At 51.3% G+C, this 26,149-nt stretch overlaps 2 protein-coding genes across 2 annotated transcripts; one reads left to right on the top strand and one right to left on the bottom strand.

Annotated features, from left to right (window-relative positions):
- Nucleotides 1-4,241: 4,241 nt before the first annotated feature.
- PG998_014768 (uncharacterized protein) lies at nucleotides 4,242-4,602 on the top strand (the record flags this gene model as incomplete). The annotated part of the gene is made up of 3 exons (XM_066881584.1): nucleotides 4,242-4,303; nucleotides 4,375-4,482; nucleotides 4,515-4,602. 3 exons carry the CDS (start codon nucleotides 4,242-4,244, stop codon nucleotides 4,600-4,602), a joined length of 258 nt encoding a protein of 85 aa, XP_066723429.1.
- A 3,208-nt stretch (nucleotides 4,603-7,810) lies between these two features.
- PG998_014767 (uncharacterized protein) lies at nucleotides 7,811-10,839 on the bottom strand (the record flags this gene model as incomplete). Its single annotated transcript, XM_066881583.1, has 3 exons — nucleotides 7,811-9,694; nucleotides 9,755-9,804; nucleotides 10,395-10,839. The coding sequence occupies 3 exons, from the start codon at nucleotides 10,837-10,839 to the stop codon at nucleotides 7,811-7,813; spliced, it is 2,379 nt and encodes a 792-aa protein (XP_066723428.1).
- Between the last annotated feature and the right edge of the window lie 15,310 nt (nucleotides 10,840-26,149).

Below are 26,149 nucleotides of genomic sequence, written 5' to 3'. Positions count from 1 at the left end.
AGAAGCATTCCCTGCTCGAAAGTCTAGCATCGCAAGATGAACTACATATAAGTCAACCTACCAGTACAGTACGACACCGTCTCTTTTTGACGAGTGTACCTTGAGGTACCAAGCCAATGGGACCAACAGAAGTCAGGACCGGAAACAGCCCGTGAGAGTCTTCGAGCTGACGCGGCAAAACGGCAGCACACTGGGTGATCCTGATTCCATTCGGACTCGGTGCGCCACGTTGGAAACGGCACAATCGGAGAGTACATTTGTGCGGCCCAGAATGCCTGTTTCGGTCTCTCAGGATTACTTTCCACGCGCTGCTTAGTGCGAATTGAAGGGGCGTGAAGTGCCTCTTGTGAGCCAGCAGATGTGCCACGGCCGACAGTGGGACGCGACAGTATCGGCGCATGATCGTGTCCCTTCCCGCCCCTAGCCTGCTACTGTTCGCTGGCTTTGCCCATTTGGAGGGGCCCACCGAGTGGCATACCATACTCTCTTTCTGCTGCATCCGTCAGTCTAAAGCAGTCACTGTACCGCATCGGACCAGCAATGGCTCGTTGAAGTTGTAGCTAAATCACAGCATGCGTGAAACGTCCAAAAGTTGACCCTCTGTCACTTACAGCTCTACGAGGACCCAATCAATCTCAACACAAGGGGTGAGCTTTCAACGCCTTGAGAGTGAGCCGATGCCTTGAGCCGAGGGCCAAGGCTTTGCAAGAAATAGACCACGCATCACCCACTTGATGAATCATACAGAATCAGATAGTGGAACTCGATCTACTGTAGTCGGAGATCCAGTTCGAGGAAGGATACAGCGTTTCGCTGATCAGATGGTCCTAGTACAGCTCGATACCTCAAGACGCCTTGCAAATCAAAGACCGTGACCTCCGATCAGACGCCTCCGTGCCTCACGTCAAAGCAGTCGCGAAACACCGACCTACATGCCGCCTGATACTGGTCTACGGATGTCTGTTGATGCAGTTCAGAATTTTTCGATAAAAGAAATGGCCTTTGGTACTCCGAGTGACACACGCTCAACCACGCCGGGTCAGATGCAATGTGACCAGTGGTATGAGCCAACTGTGGAATCTAGCCGCCAGCAGCATGCTGCTAGTGATGTAGCGACTCGGCGAGACGACAGACCTCAAGTCATCGCCATTGGCGGTGCTACAAGCTGCCGCACCTAGCATGTTGTCGGACAACGTGGGGTAAGCTATGCGCAAGTAAGAGTCCGCCCTCTGAGCAGCTTTTACCACGAGGTTAGCAGCGCCGAGCCGTCTCAGTACCAAAGCTAGTGAATGTTCCCACGATTGCCTGAGCCCCTATCCTTTGGATGCGGTGGACGGGTCCCGCTGCCCTGTACCTGCATTCGCGCATCCAGACGTTCGACGCGTAGTCCACCACCGGCGCCACCGTCGCCGTGAAAAGCTGTCGCGCCGTGGCAGGGGAGAGCCCCTTGAGCCGTCTCAGCTCCAGGACGGCCTCCAGCCCTTTGGCCGCGGCTTCGGCGATGTGTTCCTCGTACTTGAGCTTCGTGTCCATGGTGACCCCAAGGATCTTGACGTGATCCTTGGGCCGTACATCCCGTCCTTAATGGTGGCGGGTGTCAGGTCGGCTTTGTACGGTTGGCGCGCAAAGTGAATGATAGCTGTCTTGTCCGCTTCGAACGTCGCACCGCTCCTTCTTTCCCATGCGAGGGCGTCGTTGATGATGACTTCTATCCCTTCGCGATTGCTCTGCGCTCTTGCAGGAGCATGAGTGCTTGCTCTGCCGACCGTCGTTTCCGTGTCCCCAAGTGGTTGGTTGGGAGGAGCCCAAACGTCTCGACTAGGTACGAGACTCTCTCCGCAATGACTGACTCCATCACCTTCCCGAGTGTTGATAGCAGCGAGATCGGCCTCCAGGCTTTCGCTCTAGTGTACGTTGTGCGGTGCGTTGCCAGCGCGATACGAAGGATCGCCTTCTTCGTGCCTACTAAATTACGTCGTTATGTCGGATAAGAAATTGATCGTGGCATTTGTTGCTGTTACGAGCTCCTCTTCCGTCGCGGTCAAAGAAGATAGGATATGTACCTGCAAATAGCTGCTGCCTCTGACTCTTCTGCCTTGTAGAACTGTTGAGAATGAAAGTGCCGCCGTCATCGCCCGGGATGTCATTTACAGCCACAGGTTCGGCGCCTGCCGTGCCAGTAGGCGCTATTGCAGTATACTCGGGGTCGATTTCGCACTCAGCACGACAGAGCCACTCATATCGACGCTGGCGCTCGGTTCTCCCTCGAAATGGAGAGGTGAGGTACTGGCAATATCAGTCCTCCAACATTACTGGTAGTGGCTCGTTCGCATCGTTTTAGATTCGGCCCCAATAAATCATCCAAACCTTTCCCCTCGAGCCGCTCTTGGTCCAGATCCGTGGGATTATTAGGAATGACAGTCACGCCATCCTCGTCGGGGATGATGTCGAAGACAGAGGTGCAGTGTCTACTGTGCCAGAGGGGGCTGTTGCAGTATACTCGGGGTCGGTTTCGTACTCGCTATCCGCGTCGTTATCCGCGTCGACAACGGCATTCGCGTCGCCGCCGCTTGCCCGGCGAGGCCTAGAAATCGATCGCTCGGCTTGGACGCTCGATCTCGTATAGCAGGCGATTGATTGACGAAACTACGGCTGTCAGAAACGGAGTAGGAGGAACTCGATGGGGAAGTAACTGGAACATGGGGACAGACAATCCTGTTGAGGTCCGGCGCCCGCTGCCCTCGCGGTACGTGCATCGCCGTTTCCATCCGCTCGTGCGTCGGGTTCCACGCAAGCGCGCTGAAGATGTCACAGTACCGCCTGACGTCCCGTGTTTTGTTGTGCAGCGACAAGTCGCTCTTGCGAACCTTGTCTTGGTATGGGCCATGGCGGAGGTCTAGCTATTCAAGACGGCTCTGCCAACTTGCTGGACCCATATTCCTGGAGTGACCATTTGAGCTATAATAGCTTTTAGTTGTCCGCACCTGTTGGCCTACAGCGGGGCAGTTGACCCTAATGGCGCGGGGTCGCGAACCAGCTCCACGCTGGTTTTTAGGGGACACCTAGTCGCGCTAGTGCGCCAGCGCAAGAACTTATCCTCGTCAAGACACGCCGAAGAGGAGAAACTACCAACGCCAACATGGTCTGGAACCAGATCAGCAGCTGCCCTGGCGAGGTTCCCAACTCGAGCTCATTATACCATTATGTTGTTGTTGTTTTCGCACCTGATTTTGCTCAGTTGTGAGAGAGTGTGATGTGGGCGTGCGCCCAAAGATTCGTGCGATACGTATGGGTTAGGTACATCATGACAGTTGGGAATTTCTCACTCTAATGGGCATGCGAGCCGGAATAGACATGAGGAATCGCTATTATCCGCAACTCTACCGGTCCAAGATTAGGAATGTGCCGCTACAAACTCCTCGTGCCCCTGCCCAGAAAGCTTCCCTAGTCCGATGATGGCGGGGTGTTACATCTCATATCTCCGCAGTGACGGTTGAGCGTTCTCCCATCCACGTAGCTCTTAACACAGGTGTCTGGATTCGCACAAGATTCAGTCCTAGTCTGCTCCACCCTATGGCCGCAGTTGTAGTAGTCCGTGTAGATGGTGCACATTTCTTTGATTCTAGTTAGATAACATACTATTCCCGTACAACAATTTAGACTCACGAGTCTCTATACAAGATGGGGTATGCTGGAATATATGACTAGGAGATTCAACAGTGAAACTAGCTGGTGAAAGTTCGCTTCAACAAAGCGGCGGCGAAGTACGATTGTTGTGGTTTGATAATGCTGTTTGTTCGATGCAAGAGAAACAAAGAGAGAGATAGTAATGTTTCAAAATAACAAAGTTTAAGGTGCGGGGTCGAATTCCAGAATCAGGGCTTTGCATATTGCATGTGATCCTCGCCATTTGGAAACGCTGGCCATTCAGCCTTACATCTACTATTGCTTCCTCTTAATGACCTCCTCCGAACCCGTTGCTGGCGACCTTAGTTCACCCTCTTATCATGGCTCTTCCGCTGTACATTCCGCATTGCATTCAGAACCCTCCTCATCCCTACCACCCACCGCCATGCAATAAGCCAGTGAGGATTCAGATCGAAGGCCCATTAGTATCTGTCCAAAAACTTCTTCCGGAGGTACCATGGCATGTTAACGCCTGTGGCACGAAATTTCCCCAGCCGGCTGCCTTGGAGCTCGCAACACTGACATATCGCGCTATATATGGACAACACGTCCGCATGGACGTCGGGAATGACTTAATTGTGCGAGATGAGTACCTTGGCTGGGTGGACCAGAAGAAGTACGAGCAAATTTGACCATTTCACAATCTCTCTCGTCGTGGAACTTGCTAACAATCAATCGGCCTACTAGTGAAATCGACTATTACGGCGTTACATTTGATCATCTTGTTCCGACCGACGACTACTTCCCCGAGGTCCTGCAAATCAATATCTGCGAGATAGACGTGGATCAGGGAGAGTACGCGAACACATATCTTCCTTTCCCGGTAGATCCGGCGGACTATATTGGGAAGAAGATATTGGCGGTACCAAGGTGCTGTCAAAAGAGGAAAGGAAGTACCGACCGATCGAGAGTTAACGGTTCAGTGACACATAAGGAGCTTATTCGACAAGGTTTCGACGAGGAAGTGATGATGAGATTGTTGATCGCTTATGGGATATACTCTACGAAAACTCCCACAAAGCGATTCGACGAGGTCCCTCAACCACGGGCAAACGTAACTCTCAAGGGGACAGGAAGACCTATGGCTCTTACAGAATCCCTCGCTGCCACAGATAAAAGCGCTAGAGGGCATTATCACGTCATGGAAGATGCGTAGATCCTTGAATGGCGTCTTACGAAGTTCACGCAAATTTCCCGCCAGTAGCGCATACTGGGAGCAGATTGCTCTGAAGATTAGGGGATAGGTTGGGGCGTGGCCGAGGTGCTAAGGCAATCCTCTCGGGAACGTGAACGAGGGGTTCAAGACCGGTGTTGAACATTGTGCGCTTTCTTAAAGGCAATCTAAACGAAGCTTATTACCAAGATTCTTAGCGTGCCGATTGGTTCCGTCGAACTGCTAGACTGTGAGGCTGGGGAGATGATTCGTGGGGAATCTAAATTATATAACTTTAATGGGAGTAGTTACTGAACTGTTTGCTACCACAATGGGGACTGGCAAAAGTAGACATCTTTAGGCAAACGCACATTACTGCAGATTCCTGCAGAAAACCCAAAGGCTCACGGGATGGTTGTCGCAGGTGAAAGCCCTGTTTGAGCAATTCGTCCCCGTGGCTGACGCCAATCCCTTGGGCGACACGTTTTTCGATCAGGTATAAGGCTAGAGAATGGAGCATCGGAGTGAATGGGGCCATTCGCAGGCATAACGACCCTTAGCGCTCTATGAACCACGTAGTGGTGCTCGGCAGTCGGGTGGGAAATCGTCGGCGGGATGCGTCTATCATGCGATGCATGCAGGTCGGTCGTGGCAATGTCTATCACGCTGGTCTCGTGGGGACTGGGTAGCCTCGTTGGCTTCAAGGAGTCACTATGTGCCGGCGTGCTTCGTGGTTCGTTGGTCATTCGAAAGAGTAAATAACAACCGTGGTCGCTATGCTGTCGTCTCTCTTGATACGCAGGAGTGACGGTTGCCTTGGACTTGTATTTTGGTAGCCATCGGTCGTCATGCTGCCATGACCAAGTCGGGAGCTTGTCCCCGCACCTGTTGTGCTCGCTGCCATGTGTGTCGGATTCCGGCTCATGTTGTCGGTCGTCTGGCGTACGCTGTGCATGTCGTCGGCGCGTTTCCGAAGAATTGCCCTTTCCTAGCTCAATTAGTTTCGAGCTGCCTGCAATTGAACCTAGAAGCCCGCCCCCACGTAGCACAGCCGCTTTTTCCTGTGGCTGATGATACCAGCCACCTCCTTAACCCGCTTCTTTCACCTCTATCTAATATTTGTACTCTTTTGGCAGGTGGGACGCGACAATAACGGTCAGTCACAATAGGTCAACCTTCAATACAGGCAGTAAACCTTCATTTTCAATAATCTACCAACAAATCTACGGCAGGTCGTACGGTCTCTCCCCATACTCCGTAGCACGTCCCGTGCTAGCTTGTCGAGTATGCCCTGCACCATGGTGCTTACCATTGGAACATCAACTTGCTGTAGAGAGCGGGGTGTTCAAACCGAACGTCCACACTTTCGTCGTTTCGTTTCTCCATCACTGCATCATCGCTTACCTTTTTACCCCTCTTACTATAGAAACACTGATCATCGTCGAAAGTCTTGATGCAGAGGTATTTGAATCCTCCCAGGATGGTAAATAGCGGTGCCATGAGGACTATCTGGACACACGGCGGCCCGAATTTCTTATCCATTCTTTTACTTCCTTTCTGTTAATAACGGGTTTATGCTGGCTCGAGCAGCCAAAGCTCACCGCAGACCTTGGAGTAATTCGGCTTAGACTCCCTATCGAAATACAAGGCTTTGATCGAGTTACGATAAGCATTGCGCCACAGCATGAACGCGTTCTGAGGCCTCTTAACCCTGCCACCGTTCGAGGTCTGCGGCTGCTCTTGCCGTCGTACCACCGTGGAACGTTGCACCCAGGCTTCAATGTCGAAAGAGGAAGCGCCTTCAGCTACTCTATCCCAACGTTTCTTAAGGGAAACGGTGTCTCCTGGTGAACTTTTTTCTGGAAGAGATGGTGGCTGCCCGAATATCACTTCATCCCATGCCTTCGTTTCGGTGTCCAGTCGGGCACAAGGAAGCATAGGAGAAACATCTATGGTAGGGGTGGCTGGGGAACTCTAAATCACAATAAGTCAGATTGTGTGGCACATACTGGGCTACTGCAAGTAAAATCGGGTTCCCAGCTAGAGAAGTCGAAAAGGCTGTTAATTCCACCAAATGACTGCTGCCAAGATTAGTACCGAAGCTAACCGCAAGGTTGTGTCTTCACTACCGGCAAGTCATGCGTATCTTTCTTCGTCCTTTGTATAGGTGCTTGGAATTGATGGATGATACAGGGGCGTCAGACAGAGAGGATGAAAGAGGCGGCCGAGATAAATGCTTGAGAAAGAGTGGCATTTGCTCTCTGAAGTATCACGTATTTGATGTACTTGGCTATGACTTCGAGAAAACAATGTACGAGGTTCAATGGGTAGGGTACCGACCGACAGACACAACTTGGGAGAGTGCAGAAATGGTACAAACAGCCACGCCCCCCTTACTTTCTAGATTTTGGAGCAAGTACTGGGAGAAGAATTGCGCCGTCCAGGAACATGAAATAGATGGATGTAAGAAGTTCGCATGGGGGAATTGGCCTGGCTTTAAATTACATCCACCAATCTCATATGAGGCGACGAGGGATCCATCTCACATTGATCCCGACAGCCCCTTCCGGAAGGGCCGAGCAAAGTTCACTCATGCGCAAGTAACCGAAAAAGATCAAGAATTTGTTTGGTGTGAGAATGGTACAATTATTCGTTGGAGCAAGCCAGAAACGGAATAGCATGTCCACAGTGAAGAAAGTTACGAGTTTTGGGATCACACGACGCCCCGGGATTTCTTGTGCAAGCTAAAGGGGCACCTAAAACTAGGATGTTGAGATCTATTGTTGCCTACATTGGCGAGCTTTGTCACTGCTCAAAGGCTGTTTAAAGGGTGGAACCCCAGTCAAATGATTCGAATAAGGAGCCAGCCCCATACCTGTATAGAGAGAAGTAGTGAGTTAGGCACTGGAGGAGGTTACAAAATGGAAAATATTGAATCAATATGGGGTGATATGCGTAACATTGCTTCAACTACCCTTCCATCTCATCCTCTTCCACAATCCTTCCCAGTATGATACTCTGCACGAGCGTCTCGCCTGTGAGTACCCTGATTCCATGTAATCGGTAGTTGTTGTTTGTGATCGGTCTGCTTTGTTCTGCACTTGCATCTTGGCCTGTGATGTAGATGAAGTCGAACGCATGAGTGCTGCTTTCTATTTTTGCCCTGACCTGTTCAAGACTCCTTGCGCCGACTACAGTTGCACCTAACATCCGCAGGAGAATTAAATATGGCATATGGTTCCGCTCACTGCCCTCCTCACGAACAACAAGGATAAACATGTTCCGCAGAAACGCTGGCCTCTCTTCCAAGGTTTCCGGAAGCGTTTTGTTACTGGCTTCGTAGATAGGTATGTTGCGAGAGCGTATTGCGCCACCAAGTACTCTGCTGGAGCCAGCACAAAGCACATATGAAGACCAGTCCACCACCTTTCCTCTAGAAATGCATCTGGAGATCCACTTAGCAGACAGGCAAGGGAACCCTAATGCAAGGGCCTGCATATACTTGGCCTTGCGAGAGTGGCTGTCGGCAATCAGTGCCGTAAAGCTAGTAGCTTGGAAATCGGACTTTATTGCTAGGCTCCTTGTTTCAGTGGATGGAGATAGCTCCAGTGGCAGACCAAGACACGCAGGCTCAAACAGTTCGTCAAACCCAGTTACGAGTATCTTTCCACTCGCTCGTTGGATGAGGGACTTGGTGAGCTGCTTTGCCGCTTCGTCCTCGGAGTTGAAGGATAGAGCAAAGACCATGCCCTTGAAGAGACCTGAAGACGCAGAAACGCCTCCGAGAGGACCTTTGACAGGTTGAGCCGACCGCAAACTGCGTGTTCGCTTGTTGGCCAGTTTGGGTATAGAGCTCCGCGGTGTCCTCGTGTCAGTACCATTTCCCGTGCCGTCACCCACAGGGGGCAGGTAGCTCTCCACCATGGTGATTGGGTCTTGATCTTCTGTCCATTGGTGCGTCCTATGCCTTGATGCGGCTCTGACCGACTGGTCGGACGGGCTCTGTCGTCTGGGTGCCTGTGGAGTGCCAGGAGAAGCTGTCCCAGAGATTCGCTCTTTGCTTTTGTTACTACCCTCAGTGCTAAGTAGTGAGTCCGGAGTTGCCGTCTGTGAGTCTGTATAGCTGTAAGGGTTTTGCGCATCGGTTTCCGGCGTCCGATCTTCGCCAGCTGATGGGCCAGGAGTGTTCCAATCTTCGCTCTTGTTCAGGCTGCCCTGAACAATCCCAAATGCCCCTTTCCCGTTGTCGTTGGCACTGATTTTGCCATAGGTTTGCTTTTGACGCTTACTCGTACAATTTTGTATTTTGGCCTTTGCACGATCTGCCAGCAGTGCTTTAGTATACTTTTGACTTTTGGCAGTGGGCCGAGGAAATGTGATGCGTCGCAACGATGCAGCGGCTCGCTCCTGTCTGCGCTTTGCTAGGCGACGGTACCGGAAGGTGTTTGCCCAATCTAAGTCTAAATCCGAGTCCTGGCCCTCGTACCTTACGAGGCTTGCCTGGGGATCATGATCAACTTCTAGAGAGTATGAGCTCCGTGAGTGGCGAGGTTTGGTAGCTGGCTCTGGCGAGACTCGCAACCTTCCAGACCTACAGTTTGGTTGTGTTTGCAACGTAGGGAGCATAGGATCGTCTCGCGGGTTTTCAAAAACAGATTCTGTCTCGATAGATTCGTCCACATCGTCCGAGGAGGTACGAACCCCATCATGCAACTGGAATGGTTCCAGGTTGAAGTTAACAGCTCCTGTGTCGTCTTGGCTGAAACTTCCGTTATCAGGCTCAATACTGGTGTGAGAGGTTTGCGACTTGTACTGCTTTCCGATATCTTTCGCTGGAAATCCTATCAAAACTGCCTCCACCGATTATAAAGTTAGTTAACTTCACTCGAGAAAGCAGGGCAGGGCAACGCTTACTCCATAGGTTTCGTGATATTGGTCGAAAATTGGTTGGCTGCCCTGTGTTCCTAGCTCCATGTTGGCCATGCTTTTTGCTTTGTTGTCATTGAACGCGGGGGAAACGTGGTCGGGAAAGATTGACGAGAGCTTCGAGATGCTGTATTTATATTGGACAGACATAAGGAAAACGCCGACTGCTAGCTAGGCTTGGGCACGCATTATGGATTGACCATATTGCTTGGGAAGCAAGGTGGTATATGGATACACTGATAGGTAGGAAATCGTATCTGCCTTGCTGTAGTGGGCAGTGGCGACTATGGCGAATCTAATCAGACCAGGCCGGCATAACGAATGCTTGGTACGCGGTGAGGTCAGAGACCAATAAATAGCTGCGTCGGCCGGATCTTTCCCAAATTCTCATCAAAATTCGCGATTAGTGGAATGCCAGCTTCTTACGGATTGATGTCGGCTGTAATTGGACAAGTCAAGTATCGGGTTGGATGCGCCGCAGCGAGTAAATAGTAAATACGAAGATTTTCTAACGTACAACGCAATATCTAGCTGCTAAACTTCCATCACCCAATCCTCTACTATGCACCATTCCTGTGCGGTTAAGGGGATGAGAGCGTCCACCAAGTGCTTTCAAATTTAGGCATACGTAAGTTGTCTACTTTGAAAAGGAGGTTAAACCGACCCAGCCAACAATCCTCCACATGCGTCACTTTGATATCGCGAAGCCCGGGCGCCTCGTCAAATAAGTAAACCAAGTTTGTCGAGCGGTCGTTCCTGACGTAATTGGAGTACTTGTCAACATTGAAGATAAAGAGGTCGGATGGCGGAGCTATCCATAGCACTACGCGAACGTTGCGAAATGACATGACCTTCTTATATTCCAGGTTGGGATTCAGGAAGAGGCTGTGCCCCTCTCCGTACCAAGTCAAGATAAGGTGTATCGGGGACGATTCGTCTGCTGGGGTGCTTAGAGCTGTACAATCGAGCCGGGGAAGATCGTAGCCAATCAGCATAGCATTTCCCTGTCCTTGAAAGGCTTGCTTTAATGTAAACAAATCTCCAGGCTCCAGAAGAGCGGAGAAATAGTCCATTGCGTTATCAGCCATAGCATATGTTGCTGTTGTACTGTTGGTGTTGAATCTTCTTATAGCTCGTAATGCTAATGCTGATGATATAGCTTGAGGTTTTATAGTCATCACATTCAACCAAAGTAGATCCGAAAATGGCCGTCCCTCCTACGCTGCGGCCATTTGAGCGTCATTTATCGTACATCAGGGCTTTGCATCTGTTTCTGACCATGCCCCTTAAAGCGACTTCCTGCCCTGGTGGCCTCGTACCTTAATGTACAGTCGTCAACACGAGACCAGTGTAGTACAGTATGGACGCGATTTAGACGCAGCTCAACTTGCGAAGCGGCATTCTTTCTGACTATAGAGTCTAGACTGGCTAAGCTGCGGTGGGGCAGATGTAGGCCTCAGGATGCAGAGCTGCTGATGGCGCCGCCGGTCCAAAGGAGCAAAGCCAGCGAACAGTAGCGTCGATATTGTTGTGTTCCGTTGTTGGCCGTGGCGCACTTGCAAGTAAGCTGCCATGTTTCCTATGCCTGTTCGTAGTTGGATATACGCGGACGTGACAGCCAAGTCTTCAACAAATGTTGGTAACCGACCCAAAATGTGAACGAAATGGAATCAATCTCTACAGTCTCGAATTGTAGCAGTAAAATAGTGATTTCGATGAGAGCTGCAATGCATCCTATATACGGTGAAGCTTCGTTCTGTCAGGTTGGAGACAGTTGAAAAGCGCCTGTTTTGAACGCCTGCCGCCAGAGCCAGCTCAGAACGAGGATACCACTAAGGGGCACCTTTGAATAAGTGTTGCTACCGTAGCCGTTCGGTTTCTTGAGCCGGATCGCCTCCTATTTTGTTTCTCAAGCCTCTCCGCTCCCATTGGGGCCCTACGGCTAAACTTTATCTCCCGTCGTGTACCCGTACTTGCTCGTCGAATCGATCTTCAAGAGCTGTCTATCAATCAAGCAGGCGTTTGCGCCGAATAAAACACACCACCTCAATATGATTGTGCCAGATCACGCTACGTGTCTCTGTTTGTGGCCCCAATAGCGGCTTCATTCGGCTCTCCAGGACAGAAGTCAGCCATGGAAGGTAATGTTCCCTTAGTCCACATGCATGGGCGCAGGGACCTGGGCGTATGCTACCTGAGGGAGGCCGCTTCGTATAGATCTTCGGGTATCAAATTATACAGACACACAGGAGAAATGTCATGACTGGGTGCAAGCCAGGCTAGTCAACCATAAGAGAGTCATTCTATTGAATACAGTCCAAGAGGACGCTAGATTATGCTCTTGAGGCACGCTCACCTCAGTCTCGTATTGGTCTTGATTCCTTCTGTTCCCAAGCCGAGTATCGGCGTACTCGCAGTTCTACTGGGTCCATCATTCTTTCTCGTTTTTCAGCTATGCCACTAGCTATGGCTATCAGCCCAGCTGTGAACACTGATGTACCGAATCTGGTAGTTTGTTCTCACCTGGGCTCAAGGATGTCATCTGAACGCGGAAGAAGTCATCTTCAGTGACGACTAGCCGCCATTCGAGCAAGGACAACATCTCGGCCTCCATCAAGTTGACATCCGGTAGAGTGAACCGGAAGCGGACCGTTCCACAAGACCAACGACTGTATCTGGCCCACTTCTTGTTCTTCGGCGACCAATCGTATAGATACTTATTCGCTACTATCAGCGCAGCTAGGAAGATACGGTACGTTGTACATTTGAATTTCCGTGTCGCCAACCTGAGCTTTCCTTCCAAGCGGTGTAAATACTCCAAGGTAGCCAGCAATGTAAGCGGATTGGTGTTGGAGGTCTTCACCAGATCGGAAATGAAACGTTGAAGCAATAATGTCTCACTATCCACTGAACTATCAGAGACGCCTCCCGTCCATCTTCGGCAACACCTGGAGGCTTGATGAATGCCAACTGCATCCGGTGATGTTACGTGGGAGAGGAGGTCGTGGGTAGTACGTGCTAAAATGGACGTCGTTTCTTCGGTTATAGCGTTTAGGCTTAGTCGTGCAAGCGCGGTCGTAGTCATGGCTCGTTTGGTACCTGACTGACATGAGGGATCCAACCCAGTTGCCATGATTCTTACACTGCGACTTTCCTCACTCACCTAAGCCCTAAGGACGCAGATCTGACGAGATGCCCATCTATATGAGTTGGAAAACTGCAACTATACTATGACGCTTTTTGGCAATTTGGAGACAGGAGCCAACTTTTACCTAGATCGACTTTTAGTGCTAGATGTGCCTACTGCGACCCGAATCGGATATAGTGTACACGTGAAAAGCCGATTCAGGCCTACGTTGTCAATAATTTCGCTACCCAGCTGGTGCTGTTACGCCATAACCGGAATAGGGGAGCGGAATCCACATAAAAGCGCCCTCCAGACACGCTTCTACACAAGCTTCCCTCTAGTACATACCGTACAGAACTATGGTCGCACATCGCAGCTTTTCGCCAGGATAGATTACATATGACGAAAGAAAGCATAAAACATGGCAACGCAAGATCTTACATCAGCCTTGAAAGGCTTGGGGATCCGAACACATTGGTCATTGAATCTAGTCGTAGCGCGGGTTCTCTACACTCTGCAAACGCCTAATGCTGTATTCCATGGCGTGTTAGCCGAGAACAAGGAGCGTTTGCTGGAGGACGGGCCGAACGTGGACTTGCTCTGGGTATGCGAACGAGATGGTTCTGTGGCCGTATGGCTGGAGAGCCAGCAGCGGCCCGCAATCAGGGAGGGCCAATCAGATCATAATATGGATGCGGTGATAGGGCACTATGACACCAGAAGTGGGGTCCTATACTACTCTGTAAGGTGGACTGGGTACGAATGCCCAACCTGGGAGTCGGAGCAGGATCTAGACCAGTATGCTGCTTTCCTGGACCACTACTGGGCTACTTTGCAGCATCAAAACCGATTCGATTGAGCGGTTTTGTGTCTGGGGTAGGGGGATGGAGTACTCTGAGGCGGAAACACTTCGAGCTGCAACCAGCTTTGGTCCATAAGGTGTTCTAAGGACGCCAAGGTACCGGCACATCTAGCCGATCAAATGTATGATCTTCTAATATTGATTCGCGTAAAAGCGGCTGGCTGGCTGGGTATTTAGGGTGTGGTAGCCTTAACCTCCGCGACATGATTCTCAAGATGTGCTTCAGCTGCGGACATTCGCCCAAACTTTGCATGACCCGGTCACTTGACCACCATGCAGCACGCCATCGCCGTCTTGACTACAGTATCGGTAGCTGCTTCGCCAATGCGCACCTGGACGAATGCCACAGGCTGCCAGGTTGCGACCCTCGGCAACTTTGCTTGGGAGATCAGGAACTTCGACCACCAGGTGTTGGATGCACGGGGGAATGTCAGCTTCGACCTGTCGAATCCCGCGTTGTCGCACACATCGCAATGTAGTGCATCGGATAGCCAGCCGTTCGGCGGCTTCTATGGTACCATTCCCTATATGTGTGCCGATGGGCCTTTGGGTACTACCACGCAGACGACCTTCGACTTCAACAGTCTTAGTCGTGCGCTCAATATCAACCAAACGTGGGTTTGCAGCGATGAGGGCCCCCAGTGGCCGTAAGTGACCTTTGAATATCAATGAAGCTCCATTCTTACGTTGGCACAGTGTACGCTTCCATGCTTACGGTTCTATCAACTTGACATTGGACTGTGCAGATAAAGTTACCAACGATTGGAAGATGGATGAGCTTGATTCTAGCCGGGAGACCAAGTGCACATCTGCGGCCGTGCTCCTCAGGCCATATCAAATGACGGCTGTTGCTTAAGTAGCGTTATATATTTTAGAAGGCAGCAGTAGAGGCTTGGAAACTACCACTCGATAACTGGTCATGGGAGCAGGGTATCTTGATGAACTGCCAAAGCGGCATGATTGCTCTCCAAATAGAGTATCTCAGCCCGTTACCGGACACCAGTTATCAACTGAGTTCCAAATTGTCAGATCATTCATCGTCGTCATCCTGATACCGGATCGACAAAACCGCGACCAGCAGGTCATCTATTCCATAGCCAACGGAGATAATCTAATTTGTCAGTATTCATTTCTATATGGGATAGGCCACCACTCACCAGTAGCATGTAAAGCCTAAGTACAGGAAGAAGACGCCAGTCTTTGGCACACGTTATACCCATAGCACCGGCTATGGCCATTACCGAAAGAAGAAACGCCTCCATGAAGACGCAGCCCTTCGTCCGGTGCTTTTTCTGAGAACACACCATCCATTCCCACGCTACCCATAACCGAAATGTGGCTGCAGATACGAGCATGACGATGCTTCCGTGGTAGGCATGGACACCAGCGATAATGACGCCCGCCAAAAAGGAACCCAGGATTATCGGCAAACCCACAGCGAGCCGGATCAAATGTAATGATTCATGCACTGATGGCCACATCCTGCTCATCCGGAAGCACTAGAGACGTCAGCATCGATGGTAAGCTCTACCCGTCGGCCAATGTACCTGACTTATCATGCTTACTGCTACGATGGAACCAAGCAGATATACCGTCCAAATGTTGATTTCGACAAAGACTGTGAGAATAGCGAACACGACCACGACCGCGAGTGACAGAATTATCTGGCTGGCTGAAAGAAATAGAAGCTCGAGGCGAAACTTCACACGGAGCAACTGGCAAGCCTTCAGCGGCTGTGCTACTCGTCGGTGCTTATGAAGTACATCGAACGCATGGAGCAGCGTGGCCAGTACACTCAGCCCGGCAGGAACGAAGCGTAAGTCGTAGAGAAGAGCCATTGCGGTCCAAGAGCTTTTTGCAGCTAGCCAGTACTTGAGGAAGTGAAAGGTAGGGAAGAAGTAGAATGATTGACGAGAGCTTCGAGCTATCGTACTTGTATTGGACCAGACTTAAGAAAATCCTGACCGCCCTAGGGTGAGGCACGCTCTATAGGTTGGCTATGGTGTCTGGAAGCACATTGATAGGTGGGAAATCGTATCTGCGTTGCTGCAGTCGGCAGTGGCGATACTGCCCAGTTCAATCAGACCAGGCCGGCTTCACGAAAGACTGGTGCTTTCGTGTCAATCATCCTCTGCGTTTTCGAAAACTCGACTCGGTACCGGATGTGCACTACGCCATACCTGACTAGGTATGCTACACACCTACCCTATAGCAGAGTCGTCTTGAGAGGTCCGAACCTACACTACGTGTAAGGTTTCGATGTAACTGGGATGTTCGGTTACATCTTATTAGGAGTCACATCACGTCTCGTCTGTTGCTTCCAGCATTGAGTACAATCGCCTTGGCTTCTCGAGCCGACAATCACACGATGCAAGACTCACCGTCGGTGAAGGGATGGTCTCGGCTTCATCCGTGTTGTTGAGCATGATAACTTACGCCGAGTTTAGCTGCGATAGTAGCTGTAGAGGGGGGACTCCACCTATTAGGCACCGCCAGCACGTCATGGCTTCGTAAGACGGCGTTGAGGGTCGACCCTGTACGGGTGCCGTATCACCAGCGCTGTCACATTCTACGAGCTAAGGCATATTTAGGACACTCGTCTCCTATTTCAGATGGCTGAAGCGTGCATGGTACATAGCCACAATAATACGTATAAATAGGAGAGCGCACGCTATAAAGGTGACAACGTTCCACGGACTTGAACAGTTTCCCTCTTTCTCTCACATATGCTGCCCACAAACACAACATTACTTTCATCAGAGATCCCAGCAATCGATTCCCAGCTGGATGACAAACCAACCAACGGCATGAACTCTACGCCAGCATTGAACACCATGCCCTTGGCGGACTCGGAGCTGTGCCTCGTGCACTATGGTCTTCCCAATCCATATAGTTATGTCAATCCTGTCAACATGCTCGGGTTAGGGAACACTCAGTCAGGCACCTACAGCAGCGAAGAGTATAGTCTATTTTCACTGATGATGCCTATGGTTCCAGCATCCCAGACGCTTCTCTCTGAATTTCCACTGAGCGAGACATTCGCCGAGATGCCGCAAGCAGCGAACGATCGAAATTTGGATGATTGTCCTCCTCTGCCATCAGTTCAGAGCAATCCGCCTTTCTATCAAGCTTCACTACCAACGCCGTCTCTGAGAGGCCCATGTGAACAGCCACAGAATCACTCCTCGCCCATTGATTTGGAGATGAAGCAAGATCGTGCTTCGGGAGCATCACAGCGTCATCAAGCTTGCAGAATCACCCAGACACAGCAGCAGCAGCCGCCGCAGGGGGACAGTCGGGCACAATGCCTCTAAAGAATATTGTGTTCGAATCCAACGAGCCCGGGCAACCCGACTTGTTTACCTTTCCTTTTCGGCAAAATGACAAGCTTGGGAGGAACCAGAGTTCTATGTGTCTCGACTTTCAGCTATCTACCCTTCCAGGTCCAACTTTCCCGTACCCCAGCTTGGTTAGCAGCAGTGGATTGGATGACGTTTCGACCGTGCCGCAGAGGTTGTCGAAAGGTAGTGCAAATGGAGGTATGCCGCTACTGCAGAGGCGTAATCGCAGATCAACCCACTGGACAACCACTCAGAACAACACTAGTAGGACTGGAGCAACCCGCAAGGAGGCAAACGGTCCTTGCAATAGCCAGGCTACGCCCTATAGTTGCGAGAAGGTCAACCCGGGTACTGGGAAGCCCTGCAAGACTACGTTCTCACGCCCCTACGATCTCACTCGCCATGAGAATAGCATCCATACGCACAAGAAAAGGATTCAGTGCGATCTTTGCATAGAGGAGAAGACCTTTAGCCGCGCCGACGCCCTTACGAGACACTACCGTGTCTGCCACCCTGACACCGCACTCACTATCAAGCGCCGAAGACGTAAGACTTATGCTTCCCAGACCGTAGGAACGGGGGATAAGGATATTGATAGGAGTCAAACTGATGTGGTTGGCAAATGGTTTGGACAGTGACTTTGAAGCGCTAACATTCGTATGTGAGCCCACCTCGGGACGAGATCCTTGAAAATCGCAAGTACGGCAACGGACTTTCTCTTCCTCTTTCTCTTGGGCAATGGATGATGACTCGACAATGGGATGTGTTACTAAATCAAAAGAACCGCCGACTAAATGATCCGTTATGTGTGGAACTAGGTCCACCGCAGAGTGACGACACAATGGACAGGTCTTCTTCGAATGAGAATAAATAATGTGTTGCGCAAGTCGAGTTTCGGCAAGGACCTCGAAACAGGCTGGTACGGGGCATGTTTGGACGTTATGTACCACCCGGCGATGTGTATCAAGTTCCTCCTGCCTCAGCACTTTGCCGCAATCATCGCATTTTACCCAGAAGTGAACCGTCGTAAGGTGGTATTCGAAGATCGTAGACGCTAGAGTTAGATCGCATTCGTCACAGTGCTTCTCTAGGTGATAAAGTTCGATATGACTCCTCTCGAACTCTGACTCGAGATCGGGGCAATCCGGGCACCTTTGCCACCGATCCTTTTGCTTCATGTGTGAAAAGAGGGACCCACTCGCGATGATTGTTTCGCATTTTGGGCACTCGATCCACTCATGATACTTGGCAACATGGTTGGCAAACCCTTCTCTTTCGGGCTTGCACCTTCGGCATAGTTGCAATTCATGATGGGAAGTGAGATGATTCTGCAGTAAACAAGCGGGCATCAAAACCTCAATCTTTTTCGCTTGGCAGAGAAAACAAGCTTGCATCTGTAAGTGTTTCTGGGGATCATCAAGCACGGAGTTGCAATGTCCACAGGTATGCACATCGATCGTATGTTCAGCCATACTCACAACCTCCCCCCAACATATTTGGCAGATATGCTCAGCTTGGTGATGTTCACCAATACCACTAATAGGTATATAAGATTCGCAAAGAGTGCAATTTCGCAAGTGGTGCGAATTGTTCAGATGATCGGCCTCTGATGTGGTTTTAGTGACCATGTAGCAGTAGGGACATGTGACGAATCCGGTCTTGTCAACAATGCTGTAGGCTATGGGATCGCCTGCATTGCAATCGGCAGGGAAAAATGATCTTGGTTAATCCTGGTAAAAGCTTTCGCATCCTCTGGTGGACAGAAGGAAATCCCTAGAAGCTCGTACATGGTCAATGGTAGGCCATCTATTGTGTGGCACTTGTTCACCACGGCGATCGGGGTGGCAATGCAGTACGGCGATTCGGAACGCTTTTTGAATAGCTGGTGGGTCGTAATTGGCCGGGTCAAGACCGAGTGCATCGAAAGGGCTATATTCCAGCCAGGTGAGGATGGTGAGGATGGTGAGGATGGTGAGGATGGTGAGGATGGTGAGGTGGGTTGAATCAGTTAATCAGACAATTTAATTCATATAAACTTGGCCGGGCTGGAAGATGGTTTTACCGTCAGCCGCACCTTCCCGCAGATGGTAAAGCTTATACCCCACGTTTCATTGGTTAAAGCCAAGCACCAAGACGCTAGCAAGATGATGCGCTAGCATTACGAATGGCTTTCACCTCGAGCCACCATATCTCGAGATAATTGCTTTTGCGGGGATGGGTACTATGTCACCAACTCGCATACGATGTTTGGATGACGGCATCATTTCATTGATTGACTTTGCGTGTATGATGCCAGCACTGGTTAGGCGTTGAGTGTTGAACTCGGTAGACTACAGCTGTACCATTTTCTGGGTCCTGGCTAGCGTACCTTCTGATTAGGGGAACCACGTTATCTTGCTATGCAAAAACCTCCGTGGATTGGAGGGGTGGTCACGGAGTAGAAGGATGGGATTCTGTAAATTTTGGAGGGGTTATTGGGCTTTGTCAGGCAGAAATTTGCCTCCCATGGGCAAGAAATCGAACGATGCTGTATCATTGTTGGTAGAAAGTGGCACGTCTCGGTCCAGGAGGAATAATTCTTGGTTCAAGAGGGCAACTACGTCGTTCAACTTCTCCAGTTCCATCAAGAAACAGAGGGGCGATCTCCCAGACTGTGTCCCGTCCCAGGGGGCAAGCGCAGTCCGCAACGAAGTGTGCCGCCTCACCAACCCTCACCCAGAGCTCAAAGGACTGGAAGCCGCCCTTCTCGACATCCGTGTACGCGAGAGGGGGGGGTCATTCGAAATTGGAAAGGGTGCCTCCGTTGGCTCCGCCAGCTGCTGACCAACCCCCGGCGCACAGGAACCTCGTTGGCTACACTGAGACCAAAGTATGAAGATCAGGGTGTGGCCAAAAGAAGACGGATATATGTAACAACTTCCCAAGGCTCTTCTGCAATGAATCTTCTAAGCTGTTCCATTGATGAATCTATTGTATCTCGCTCTCCTAAAAGTAACAAAAACGCAGGATGTAAAGGGAATATCTAGATCTGCATGGCCCTCTATGTGCTTCTCTTGCTTTACCTGCTCCTATGCTCCGCCAAAATTAGCGACGCTGTCTGCTATAGGACTATCTCTTCCACGACCCCCATTTCTCCATTAATCATAATCCGTCATATGAAACATACAATGAAATAGCAGTTCTATAGGAAGTTGTATGCGCCGGTCACGGCAAGATCAGTCCTTATCTTGATACTTGTCCTCCTCATCGTACTCGATGTCTTCATGGGATTCATCATCCCGCAATTCAGCTTCCGCATCATAGTTTCCCACATCCATATCTTCATCACGGCCAGCAGGGATAGGAGCACCCTCTGGGCCAAGCACGGCGGCAGGCACGAGCGCAAATGATGCCGTAGTCACGCCGACATCCTCTCTAGGACGTCGAAAGAAGGGCAGGTCGGCGTGAAGGGGCTTCCCGTTGGCGATGAATCCCATGGGGCTGTGGGCGATGTCCTGGCCTCGTCGACGTACCGATAGCCACTCTCGCATGAATGTAAATGGCTTCGAAGTGAAACCATTCAGTTCTTGCTCTTTGTGACCATTTTGACTAGGCTTTGCCTCGACATATCCATCTACAGCTGGGGTCGACGTATCAGTCGAGCTCTCTGCTAGAGATGTCGTCTCCTGCTCAGTCATGACGTCGAAATCCTCCGTCGTGGCCATGCTTTCGTCGATTCCCATGGCTCGGCAAACGGCTGAATACTCATCCCAATCAAAGTATAATCTACCGGCAAACAGTCCAAGCTCTACTACCAGTTCGGTGGGCGCTTTCCAGCTCTCGGGTAATGACGGGATGCTGAAGAACCTGAGCGAGTTGAAGCAAGCCATGCGTCTTGTAACTGGCGCAGCATATGTGAGCAGGTATGTGGGGGCCTCTGCACCCCTCAGCATGGGTATAAGGTTCTCGGCCTCTTCAGGCGTGACCACGGCAGCTGTGGGAGGCGATGGCGAGTAGAGAACCCACTGAACGGGCCTCATGAACTGGTCACTATAGGACTCCACGACAACCTTTACTGTCTTTTCGAACTCTCCTGATAGGTAAAGTGGAAACCCGACGTGATGCCGACGCACCCGATATTTCCTTCCAAGCCCAGTCCGAGAGAGGGCACGGAACATGGGCACAAACCAATCAGAGCCTCCCGGCATACGGCCCGTTCTGGCAAAGATTTCCAAGTCTCGATAAAGTCCTGGAAACTGGTGGGGGGAATAGGAGGGTGGTCGTTTTACTTGTCGGACAAGTTCAATCTCATATTCGGTCTCCCTTTCTTGCTCTACCTCCTGCAAAGCCGAAGCGTGTACTGCAGCACCCGTATCCTGGAACCCTTTCCGGCGGGCTTCCAGCTCTCTCATGTATGGTGCCAGTCGTGATTTTCCTCGTATCTCCGCGACAATTAATTTCCCCTTCTTCTGTGGCCCGTACAGGTGCTGCAGCGTTTGGCGTTCGTTCTGCTTGATGGCAGAGACATACGCGTTTCGTTCATCATCGTCGCTCACGAAACGGGGATAATCTAGCTCAGCCTGTATACGGCGACAATAATCTGTCCCCTGCGCGTAGTACAATGGTTGCAATAGTTCGATGCCATCACACGTATTGTTCATAAGCCACTGTAATACATCGGGTGATTGGATCCGCTCGTAGTCCTTCTTCCTGCATATATCGCGGATACTTCGGTCAACCTCGGGCGGGGCGTAAAAGGTTACCAGCTGAGTCGTGCCAAGCTGGCGTAGTCTCATGGCAGCTTGAATCGTTTTGTCTTTGGTTTGCGAAAGTCCGAGAGTGACGGCGCCGCGAGCGTCACGACCAAATTTGAGATCCGTTCCGCGTGTATGGACTTCGTCCAAGTAAACAAGGACCTCATCAAGGTTGTCGACGTAGGGCGTTGCAAGTAGTGGTGTCTTGGCGCCCTGCTTGGAGACGATCATTGGCTTGTCGCCTTCAAAAAAAAGTGCAGCGCTGGCAGAATTGTCGACTTGAAGCCACGTAATTGCCAATGTGTAGTTGTCCATTTCTAGGATGCTAGCACCAGCGTCGATAAGGATTCGGTACCGGTGCCTGCTCAGCATTCGCAGGAATTCGACCTCTGGCAGGCGATTTCCGTTCCAATCTGCGATCATGAAGTACTTTCTAGATCTTGGTTGCAAAAGGTAGGTCAGGACTTCCGCATTGGTGTGAGAGAGTGGTTCCAGATCTTCCTGTTTGATGTTCAACGGGAGAAGGGTCTTGTTATCGTTCGTGCCTGAAAATCCAGTCGTGCCCTTGAATCGTACGCTCTCTCCTACACCTGAACGGGAAGCTGTGAGCGGAAGATCCCATCCATTGCTTTGGATCTTGACCTTGAACTGTTTGGCATGTCGGGGGAACACAAATGTGTTGAGGTAGTAATCTATGACGGGAACACGGTAGCGAACGCAGAACCATATCTGGATTAGCTGTTGGGGGTCGTCGAAATTCAAACTCTGCCAATCTCTCAGGTATTCGGGCAACGTTTCATCAATCCATTTCTCGTACAAGCTGGCTGGGTCGTCTGACTTGAGCATTTGCTCGATGGCTTCGCGGGTCTGGTCCTGGGTCAGTCCGCCGTGGTAAAAGGACAAACATGTAACTGTACGGTAATCATGAGGTCAGTACAACATTGCATCATCGGGTGAATCCAGGGCCCACCACTTCGTCACACTGAAATCGGTTCGATAATGTAGTCCTTTCGATATGACCTCGCTCCATGACCCGTGTCGCAACTTTCAGCCATCGGATGGAGTGGATTGACCACGCCGCTGCATCTCGTCTCGGTGATGCACGTTACTGCTCGATTGTCGGTGATTGTCGGGGATTGTCGGTTGCTCGGGCATTCCGAAGGGAGGAATGTGTCCCGACAGATTGGGTCACTAGAGAAAGGGAGGCAAGGGAGGCAAGTGGTCTTTATAACAGCAGGACAGGTCCAACAAAATGGGCAGCGCATGGCGCTAATTCGAGATCAGCTAGTGCTAACCCCACCCAACGGGCCAATGGGTGTTCGGCCTGTGCCGGCCAAGCAGTCGAGCTGTGTAGGTCGTAGCTGCTTTGGGCCTCGTGCCAGTGCGCGGACCGCCTTTTGATTGTCTGTCACCCAATAGACATTGGATTTTGCTCATGCTGCGCCTGTATGTCATGTCGACTTTTTCCAGCTTTCGTGTTTACCATGCTCAAGTTGATTGACTGCCACTGTCAGGGCCGTCACACTCGAAGTCGTCTGGAGCGGTCTATCTGAATCTAATGACCTTGGCGGAGGTTAGACTTGGGAGACGACAGCTGTCTCTGTAGTCTCTGTAGTCTGTGTAGTCTGTAGTCTCCTCGTAGTTGTGACCGAGCCACCATGAGCAAAAACGCAAAGCCCTTCAAGATGAGTGTACAGCACCGTGCCCGACCTGTGCTTCTCACTGCTTCGCACCATCTCAGCGTCGGGGTCGTCTCTACCTGCCATTCCAGGAACAGCGGGCCTTCCGGGAAGTCAGTGTCTACCGTGGCAGCTAGAAGCGACCTGTGTCGCGAAGAGCCTGAGGGTTGAATCCGCCCACTCGGCCAGACAAGCTGAACGGGAGCCGACAGTCGCAAGAGTTTGACAGAGGATTTTTCTGGTGTAAGCTAGTTCCGTCCTTACGACATACCCAGCGTTCGAGGGCAGCCGAAATGCATCTGGCCGTACTCGTACGCAGTCCCGGAGTAGCTCGGGGTCACTGTACGCCGAATCCCCCGTGCTGCTGTTCTGGTTCGTACTTCCCCGTATCTCTGGGCAAAGCACACTCGTTTTGCACCGTTTCCTGATGATGCTACCGAAAGCTACTCCGATATTCCAGGCTTCGTACCTCGAGGTCCAGTAACCAGAAGTGACCAGCGCAATACAGTACAGTACCCAACCTGCCATTTATGGGTTGATCATGTTGCGAAGCTACCGCTTTCTCGATTAGGAAGTGCTTCTTGGCAGCCGGTCTAACCATGTTGCGTCAAATCCCATGCTGGCGTAGCTATGGTCCCGTACGGACGTACCGTAGACGACCTGCCGTATTACAGTATGCAGAAGAAACGGCCCTCGCAACGTTTGTACCGCTTGCCGGCGCCCATTGACATGCTGGTTGCCAGCGGACGTCTGAAAACGGACGTGGCCCATGCCAGAGTACCAAATGCTTCCAGCGGTGGCTGTAGAAGTGCGCTTTCACGTCGTGCTTGGTCGTTCACACTCGTCAAATTCTTTACTTCCTACGGCCTCTTCGAGAGCCAGTATCTACAATTTAGACGTATGAGATGTCATCGGTGCCTGCTTGCCACGCGTAGCGACCGCCATACGGCCCATACGGCCTATACGGCTGGTGACCCTTGCTGTCCACTTCGTGGTGGCTTTTGGCTGGCACGGCTAGCACAAGTTCTGACCGCATGGCTGGACTTCGCCGACGACTCAATTCCGCCGCTTCCAATGTGTGTGGGCCCCTCGTGGCTGCCGAAGTGCTTCTGTGGCTCGTTGCTTTGGGCTAGTTCGGTCCGTTCACGAGAGGTAGCAGAAACGCATCTGGTTGTTCTTCCAGGTACTCAAATTGTAGCATGCGCTCCTTGTACTTGAAAGCCTCACTGCAGCTCTTCTGGCTCGTACCTACCAGTATCATAGCTCAGCTATCTGCACCTGTTTCTGGCCATGCTACTTGAAGCGACTTCCGGTCCTATTGGGTTCGTACCTCAAGGTACAGTCGTCAAAAGAGACCGGTGCAGTACTGACGGTGTGACTTACGTGCAGTTCATCTTGCGAAGCTAGACTCTCGATCAGGAAATGCCTTTTCGTAGTCGGTTCAAAGTTATCTCTCCAGCTCTGCGTCGTTAAGCGGCGGTAGGGCAGATGTCGACCTCAGGACGCAGAGCTGCTGGAGGCGCCGCCGGTCCAGATGAGCAAAGCCAGCGGACAGCAGCGCCGATATTGTTGTGTTCCGTTGTTGGCCGTGGCGCACTTGCTGGCTCACACGAGGCACTCTGGGGGTCCTCCAATTCCCATCGAGTAGTATGCAGAATGGTACTGGGAGGCCCAACTACCATTCTGGTCCCCCCGATCGTATTATTCAATTGTACCATTATCGACGTGGTATGCCGATTCCGAATGAAGCCAGAATCATCCAGTGACATACAGTACTGTATTTTTGCTGCGTAAGCTCGAAAAGTCTCACGGGCTGTTTTCGCTCCTGAGTTTTGTTGGCCTGATTCTAATGCAGAATCGGAACCGTCCTCAAGTGGCACTCAGAGACAGGAATGGACGCCGGACGGACAGCTTGTGATGCAGCTCATGTTCTGGTGCGCAGGACAGAGCCTGATGTTCCCACCGCTCTGCTTGTACCGTTCTGGCAAAGGTCGGTCGCCTCGGAGCTTGAATCATTCAGCAGCGTATTCTCTATCGCCGCATCCGTCGAGAGCTCGAAGACCCTCGCGCGCTGTTTCCGGTTCTGGCTTCATAGTTGCCTGCAGACCTGTTGGCCCTACCGTCGGAGTGCAGTGTCGGAAGAGCAGCAATGGCGCACTAGCGCACTAGCGCACTAGCGGGCCAGGTCTAGAACCCACCGTTCTTAGCGTAGAGCCGGTTCGCGAGCCTGCGTCATTTGTGAACCAACTGCCCAATCCTCCTGAACTGCGCAACTTCTCCTCAAGACGCGTCGAAGAGAAGCTGGCCCGGGATCCCTCTCGCCAACATGGGCTCGAAACCGGATCAGCAGCTGCATTGGCGACGTTCGCCCAACTCGAGCTCATCATGCCATCCCCATTTGACACCCGCAAGCCAAGCATGACTACAGTATATCTACCGTTACGCGGGACGCTATTGAAGCTCCATGGACACCCGGAATATGCTCCAAGAGAGTCCAGCAAGTTACCCGAACCGTATTAGTAGCTAGGCCTCCGTCATGGTCCATACCAAGGCGCAGAAAGACAAGGTTCGCAAGAGCGGCTTGTCGCTGCAGAACAAGACAAGACCTCGGGCGGTTCTGCGATGTCTTCAGCGCGCTTGC

The sequence above is a fragment of the Apiospora kogelbergensis genome (assembly GCF_038363985.1).
Source record: "Apiospora kogelbergensis strain CBS 113332 chromosome Unknown utg000013l_segment0_segment0, whole genome shotgun sequence".
NCBI classification, from domain to species: domain Eukaryota; kingdom Fungi; phylum Ascomycota; class Sordariomycetes; order Amphisphaeriales; family Apiosporaceae; genus Apiospora; species Apiospora kogelbergensis.
The sequence above is the reverse complement of the archived record's forward strand: the minus strand, read 5'-3'. Positions and strand labels throughout refer to the sequence as shown.